Source organism: Diospyros lotus, chromosome 2, assembly GCF_014633365.1.
Source record: "Diospyros lotus cultivar Yz01 chromosome 2, ASM1463336v1, whole genome shotgun sequence".
NCBI classification, from domain to species: domain Eukaryota; kingdom Viridiplantae; phylum Streptophyta; class Magnoliopsida; order Ericales; family Ebenaceae; genus Diospyros; species Diospyros lotus.
This window is the reverse complement of record NC_068339.1, coordinates 39816391-39824298: the sequence shown is the minus strand read 5'-3', so window position 1 is coordinate 39824298 and position 7908 is coordinate 39816391. Positions and strand designations below refer to the sequence as shown.

Below are 7908 nucleotides of genomic sequence, written 5' to 3'. Positions count from 1 at the left end.
AGCTAGCCAACTTTAAAGAAGGCTCCAATAGCAATAGTAAGCAGCCGCAGTTAGGGCCATCAGAAAAGCATAAGTGGGAAGTGTCAAAGGCGTCATTCTGGAACATGCCTTATGGGAATAGGTGTATGCTACAATTGAGGCGAAATAGGACATGTGGCTAGATTTTGTCCCAAGAAGCAGCAGCAGCCAAACCAACGGGAGCTAATGACTCATTCTAGAGGTCAAGCTAGAGTGTATGCACTCTCAAGTCAAGAGAAGGATCAGGATCCTCACGTGTTGGCATGTAATGTCCTCATCTCTAGAAGGTCTGCTTATAATTTATTTGATTCAGGTTCCACACATTCTTTCATATCTTTAAATTTTGCAAGTAAACTTAGCACATATGTGGAACATGCAAGCATTCCCTTAGAAATAGTTATGCCCTCAAGAAGAATAGTAAGCACGAATCCTATAGTAAAAATAGCTAATGTAGAGATTGGTGGGCAACTTCTAGAAGCAACCCTATATGTCTTAAATATGAAGGAGTTCGATGTGATTTTGGGTATGGACTGGCTTTCCAAATATCATGCGACCATATTGTGCTCTGAGAGGGTAATAGTTTGTAGGAGTCCTGAAGGACTAGAACTTCACCATTATGTGGTAGAAATGGAACACCCACTTTGTGTCATTTCAGCAATAAAGGCTAAGAAGCTACTATGGTCAGAAGGTTGTATTGGATTCTTAATGTCAGTAGTAGCGGAGGGAGGTGAAGAATTAGCAGTAAGTGATGTTAAGGTAGTCAAGGATTTTCCAAAAGTATTCCTTGATGATCTGATCGAAATGCCACTAGAACGGGAAGTTGAGTTCACTATTGAGCTAGTTACTGGTTTTGCACCAATTTCTAAAGCTCCTTATAGATGGCATTTCGTGTCACACAAGCTCAAAACACAACACTTAGACCGCCACCTTCACGCAAACCCAGGAAGACCGGGTGCAAAGCACGGTCATCGTATACTTCATTAGCCCATTAGTGTCGATTCACCCTAATGGCCAGACCTCAGGTTTATCTCGATCTTGAAGAATTAACCGAAAAGGAAAGCAGAGCGAGTGAAAATGAAAAAATAGACAAGAGCCAGACCATGCCAAAAAATATTCCTTTTATTCAAATAATGAGGCAAACTACCCCTACCATTTACATAATACGACAAGGACAAAAGAGGTAAAAATGACCCTAGGGATTGACAACAGGATGATTTGGCTAGTCGATGACTAGGACCTCACTAGGTTGCTCGACAGCTTCTCTTGACTGACCCCTCGCCTCCTGCACCCCTTCCAAGGCTTCGCCTACAACGACCGGGTCCTTTGAGCCTAGGTCCATGAGCCGGCCATCTATAACCTCCTTGGTGGGGTCACAACCAGTAAGATCAGCCCTAAGGCAAAGTAATTGAACTTGCACCAATGCTATCTTGAAGACTTCAATATAATGCCCAAGGGCCTCCCTCTTCGCACCCTTCAACATGACTTCTAGGCGGTCAGCCTCATGATGAGCAGCATCTTGTTCGGCCTCCAATGCATCAACTCTTTCTTCCAGCTTGCTCGCTTTTTGTCAAGCTTCATTTCTCTGATCAAGCAACTTTTGGGGATGGGACCCTAGCCTCATAACCTCTGCCTCGATCGATGCAACCTGACTAGGAAGACCATCCGACTCAGCCCTTAACTGTGCCCCGACCTGCTCTTCTGTGGTCTCCTAAGCCTTATCGGCCTGTTGCTTCTCCACTTTCAAATTTGTTTTAACCCTCTCAACCTCATCCCTTTGTAGCTTCGACTCCATGAACAGTAAATGGATGGCACTGACAGCGTGTAGTTATTGCATCTTCCCCCACTGATGCAGTTCGTCTTCCCCTAGGGAAGCGAGCCTCTTCTGATCAACTTCCAAGAAGAGATACTCCGCTATGAACTTACCCAATTGGAAGGTGTGGCTCTAGAGACTTTGGGGATTGGACTCATAGCCATCACAACCCCACAAGTTTAGTCTCGAGCCAAGCATCAATGGAGATAGCACCGACCCACCCCCAGATCGACCTTAACTTGAAGGGCTCGGGGCATTAACAGTCGAATTTGAGCCTAAAGGACATGGAGCATTGGTAGCCTGCCTAGAGCCTGAAGAGCTCGATGCATCAGTAGCTTCATTCAAAGGGCCTGGCACATTAGGAGCGGCTTGAGCTCGCATGCCCTAGTATATCGATTATCCTGTGCCTTTTTCGCTTAAAATGGGCCTTTTCAACCTTCGATGGGGAGGAAGTACTAGTAGAAACCGTAGAAGTCGGTCAGGCGGGAATAAGACCTTTTGACCTCGCAGCAACGACTTTCCCCTTTCTTACAGCTACCTCGGAAGGCGCCCCATCACTCTTCTCTGCCACACTCTTAGCCACTTCCTCTACCATCAAACTCGGCTCCATTTGCCCTAAAACAGGAAACCCCAATAAGAGCCATGGATTAGAGAAAACTAAATGAAAGACACATAGCGACAGCCTACCCATGTATTTGGATAAAGCTTGGGGATCTGTCCCGAACTCTATAAGCTTCCTGGATTGAAGCTGGGGAGAAAATGTAAAGGCATCTGCTAGGGCTTGGCCCTTTAGACCTAAGCCCTCATACTCCACCTCAATAGGGGGACTCAACTTCGACTGCCAGCACAAGGGATACTTCTCATGGCCGTACTTATCCAAGAAAAAGCTGAGCTCCTTCTTTGCCAAGGCTACCTTGAAAAAGCCATCCTTAAAATGTTTAAGGGAGGAGGTGCCTTCAGCAGTGACCTCCTCGTATGCCCAAACAGGGAAATCCAACTACCCCTGCCAGCCTCTTTCCAGTGATAATGGTGGAAAAAGACTGCCTTAGTAGGCTCACAACTGAGGAACTCCATCAACACCTCAAAAATATGAATGAACCCCTAGCCATTCGGATGTAGTTGTGTCAGGGCAAGCTGCATCTCTCACCCTGTATTGTCACTTTTTATTCTTTTTCCAGTTATAATGAAGTTTATTTAGCAGCTTAAATCATCAAAAAAAGAGTGAGGCATTTAAACTTGCCAGTGCACGAGTGTAATCATAGAAGAAATTTATATTTTCTGGGTAAGTCCGGGTCATTTCACAAGGAGATTACTCATGGAAGGAGTTAATCACACCAAGTTACTTAACGTACTAAATATGAGAGTTGTTTGAACTACTAGCAATTGACTAATTTTTGGATATGGTGAAATCTTGGGTCAAGACAATTCGAGTCCTAAGCCCAACTGATTCCCATATAGCTTTCTTAAGAATAACAGAATGTTCAGATCGCTTGAGGTTTATTCATTAAATACATTGCCGAGATAATGATAACTTTGGTTCTAGCAATCCCCATACGTGGCATGGAGGATTCTATGTTAAGCAGCTATTAAAAATCAGTGTGTAAATAATGTTTTACAAAGATGATCATTCGGGCTTGGGTATGAGAACGTTTCCAGGTTAAGCAACCCCCATACATGGCATGGAGACTCTAGGTTAGGTATACGAACCAATCTAAGTCTGAAGTTTTTAAATGAAGAACAACTCTCAAGCTCTCATAGTTTCTGTCATTGAACATCTGAAGTTCAGCTACCTTGGGTAATCATAGGCATTGGACACTGTCCTTGCCTTGCCCCAAGTTTAGAGTTAGCCACACATCTTCATGAAAAATAAATAACTTAAATTAAACTCAGCAGATAAGTAATGAATAGAATGAAAACAAACAATAACGATGGTTCTAAGATGAACTACTGTTGTATTGAATGCTCAAGGAAAGAAAAACTACAACTAGTAATGAACTTGCAGTAAACTAAAAGAACAAACGATGAATAAGAATCAAAATGTGTGTTTAAAAGTACAGACCAACATGTAGAATGTAAAGGAAAAGACTACTTTCTACTGATTCCTATATGATTCTAAGCATAAAAAGAGTTTTCTGTTATTGTCCCCTACTATCTTGATTCCGAGGAGGACCATCCCTTTTTAAACTTGAGCTATCCCTATCCAAATGATTAACTGGTGATCTTGACATTAGAATGAGTGCAAAAATCATTCGAACGACTTTTCCTTGGCTGCTTCTTCTGCTTTCTTTCTTGGGTTGCTCATCTTCATCTGTGAATACTCGATCATGCCTTAGAATGAGTTATCTCCACCCTTGATCCTTACCTTCCATTGAGTCCTGCAAACAAGTATTTTTTTAACATTTTAACTCATTAAATTGATTATGGATCAATAAAATTATGACATTATTTTGATATTTTTGATCATCAATCACACCCCCTAACTTAAACGTTGCTAGTCCCTTAGCAATGAGATTTAATACTGCATTTCAATCTTTACTTTTTCACAACTTAACAGATATTGAGATTTCAAGTGTGAAGTAGAAATGCATGAGCGAGAACAAATGAATTTTAAACATACAATGGAATGTCTCTTATTAAGTGTTTGTCAGGCAACATGCAATCATCAAAGATGTATTTAAGTCAATCGATGCCTCACAATCTATTCTTTAAGCTTTGACTTCAAACCTCACTATAAATAACTACCCTCCAAAAGAAATAATCACACTTGGCTACACTCAGGGATGCACCTTAATAAGAGTAAGTGTATTAAATACAACTTCGTGTTATCCCAAATATGAAAAATAAAATTAAGAACGAAAGGGATTTTGACATAGCTTCATGATCGAAAATGCATTCATGATCAATGTTCAAATTCCAATCAAAATTTCTTCTTCTAAATTCTAGGCTTGAGTGTTAACCTGCCTAAGGATCAAGTGAGATTATAAAATGGTTGTAATGGGGCCAGGGGTGATGAAATGGTTACGAGAGAAAAGGGAGTAGGGATTCAAAGAGTGTCTTGTGACCCTTATTTGGGTACTTCCTCCTACTTGATATCTCTCTCTCTCTCTCTTTCTATATATTATCTTATTTTTTTCTTTTCTTTGAAATTAGCTATTTTACTGGAGAAAGAAGCAACTGATTTTTTTTCTATTGATTTGGATTTTTTTCTTCTTCTCCCATTTTGCTTTTTTTTTTTTTTTCCTTTTTTTTAGTAACTAAGAATAGTAACAACATCAACAATAGTACCCTAGATAATAAGAGGGTTCACAACACACCTAAAGGGTAAGGACATGCTTTAAGAGGGGTGATGGGTAGAGCGAGGGTTACTAGAGAAATTTATTTTCTATGTAGGCTCAACATGGCTTAACAAACGATGAAGTTTTAGGAGAACAAATTAGGTTTAAGGCTCAATTATCAAGAAAATAATCCCACTCTCATCTCCTATAAGACAAATCTACTCAAGCGTAGCATTTAAAATAGGAAACTTGACTAGAATTCTTTTATTGTCATGTTTAGCATTCAAAGCAATGTAGGGTATTGAAGCTATTGAAAGAAAATTTAGAGAAAATAAAAGTATGTTCAGAGTAAATTTTCGTTCACTCAGAATCAACAACAATAGGGTCAAATGCTCACAATGGTTAATAGTCTCCACCTTTATTGAGAATTCATGTAATGCACCAATTAACTAATCACAACCTCTTTTGATTTCATACCACGCAGATAAATGGAACATCTAATGCATGCAAAATCCTTAATCTCAACTCATAGAGTTCTATTTTCAAACAAGAAATCAAGATATTTATGCGAAGGTTGTGAATTCAGTTTAATATATCCAGTATCGAAATCTAATGCATAGACCAGGGCATTTCAATTATTCAAAAGAGAAGTACATTTAGAAATTGTAGTTCATAGACTTGCTAACAGAGATTAATCATGAAAATAAGACTCTATGACTACTCAGCACCATCTGTGGCATCATTAGAGGTGGTATACTCCTTAGTGGAGTCACCAAAAGTGGTCTTCGACATGGGATCAACATGAGGATGATCAATGGGAACAACTGGAACATCAGTGCATGGAGGGGCATCATGCTCAGGATGAGGTCGTGTCCTTGACGTGGAAGGAGTCTCCCTTGCACCTTTGATCAAGTCAATGGTCTTCTAGATACAGGCTTCAGCTTTAGCCAACTCTGACTTAGTGGGCTCACCAGCATTTTGTGGTGGTTCATCATGCAATGAGTCAAGTAACTGGTTCATCTTTTGGTCTAATAACTTGTAATTATCATACATTGTCATCACACCTGAATATATAACCTTCTGCCTCAACTTCAATTCTTCAAACATAGCCTCTTGCCTCTCTTGCATGCCTCTCACCAAATCATACAACCCTCTCAATGAATAATCTTCCTCTGGCCCCTGTGGATGGGTGTCATGTAGTGGAGGTTTTTGAGATGGTCTTCCTTCTTCTTTAACTGGTCTACCCGAAGACTCTCATCTTTCCAAGGTTGGGGCTTTTAATCTCTTTAACTGCCCCCTACTTCTACGGGTGGATGTTGGGCTAATTTTGTCTATAGGATTGATAACTGCAAAGTTTTCCTTTTCTTTCACCCTATTCTTCAATAAGTAATAAGTAATTAACCCCCCAAATGGCAATCCTCCCCCTCCTGATGGGTTCTTGGCTACTGAATCAATGGTATCAAAAATGTGTTTGGCCAAGTTAATGTGCACTCCTAGAATCATCTTTCCCATGAAGGTGGCTTACTTCACCAAGATAGTAGCAGTGAATTCATGAGGCATAAAATGTGAGGAAAGCAATCTGTGTAAAATGTTGCATTTTGGTGACAGACTTTTCTTAGGAAGTGTAGGTCCTAACCACATGGCATCATGCTTACTTGTCATGATCCTTGCTAAATTCTCCTTTCCTAAATCCACACTTGACTCATCTAGGGCTCTGTGGGGATGCCTCTCTTGGAATTTGGAATGTGTCAGCAATGTTTGAGGGCCTTAAATCGACCTTTACTTTCCTCACTTTGAAAATCAAGCATCTATTCCCCGAGTCATCCCTACTGTTAGTTACATTTGCATAAAACTCCTTGACTAAGGGAATAATGGACTTGTGTTGAAACCTAACCCATGAATGCCATCCTTTTATAGAGATCAATGGCAACAAATCACACGGAGGACCCTAAAACTATTCCAAAACAATCTCTCATTCACAAAGTACTGACCTCTTGGCATACTTGTCCTTGTAATTTTGCTCTGCATTCGGGCTAATGAACCTAGTGCTTGAAAAGGGTGGGGGTTGTTCTATGGGTTCACTAGCAGGCAAATTTTCTCTTCTTCTTTACCTTTTCGGGGCTCTAGATTGTGGGTGTTAAGCCTATGAAGTTGGTTGAGAGATTTCATCAAACACTTGGTGGGCAGATTTTGTTTTCTCCTTTTCCCTCTTCCTTCAATCAAACAATCAACCCTCTCCTACTCACAACAATCTCCTTTTATCCCTCTAAACAACAACTCCTTCACCCAACAACTTACAACTAAAATCTAAACAATGTAAATAATCCTTACCTCTCGGCCGTGATTTTCAAAGGCATTCGAATGTGACCGCTTCCCAAATTCAAATGATTGGACACTGTACTCCCACTTTGGCAACCCGTGTTGATCTTCAAATGGATGCTCGAATGATTATTGAGGATGACTCGAAATGGGTTGACGAGATTTATATGGAGGTTATGGGTGGGTTAGATGAATGGTCACACAGTTTGAAAAGAAGGGTTTGAATGAAATGGGTGTGTCGATTCAGATTTAGGAGTGGTTATAAAACTGACAAAGATATCATTCAAATGATATTGGATGCATTCGAATGCTCGAGACGGATTCAAATGAGAGTCGGGTGATTCGGATGGCTGTTCGAGAATCAGAAAGGTGGGTAATAGGAGATTCGAATGATTGGGAGGCTATTCGAATGTGTGCTGAGGGTCTTTTAAAAGAGTGGACACCTCATTCGAATGAATTTTGCTTTCATTCGGGTGAATTTTAAAT

General features: G+C 40.5%; 1 protein-coding gene across 1 annotated transcript; it reads left to right on the top strand.

Annotated features, from left to right (window-relative positions):
* Window positions 1-204: 204 nt before the first annotated feature.
* LOC127794810 (uncharacterized) lies at window positions 205-1002 on the top strand. Its single transcript, XM_052326064.1, has one exon. It carries the CDS (start codon window positions 205-207, stop codon window positions 1000-1002), a length of 798 nt encoding a protein of 265 aa, XP_052182024.1.
* Window positions 1003-7908: the final 6906 nt, after the last annotated feature.

Bases quoted from the DNA above. Each gene is read 5' to 3' on its own strand.
- LOC127794810 (XM_052326064.1), top strand. From the start codon at position 205: ATGACTCATTCTAGAGGTCAAGCTAGAGTGTATGCACTCTCAAGTCAA.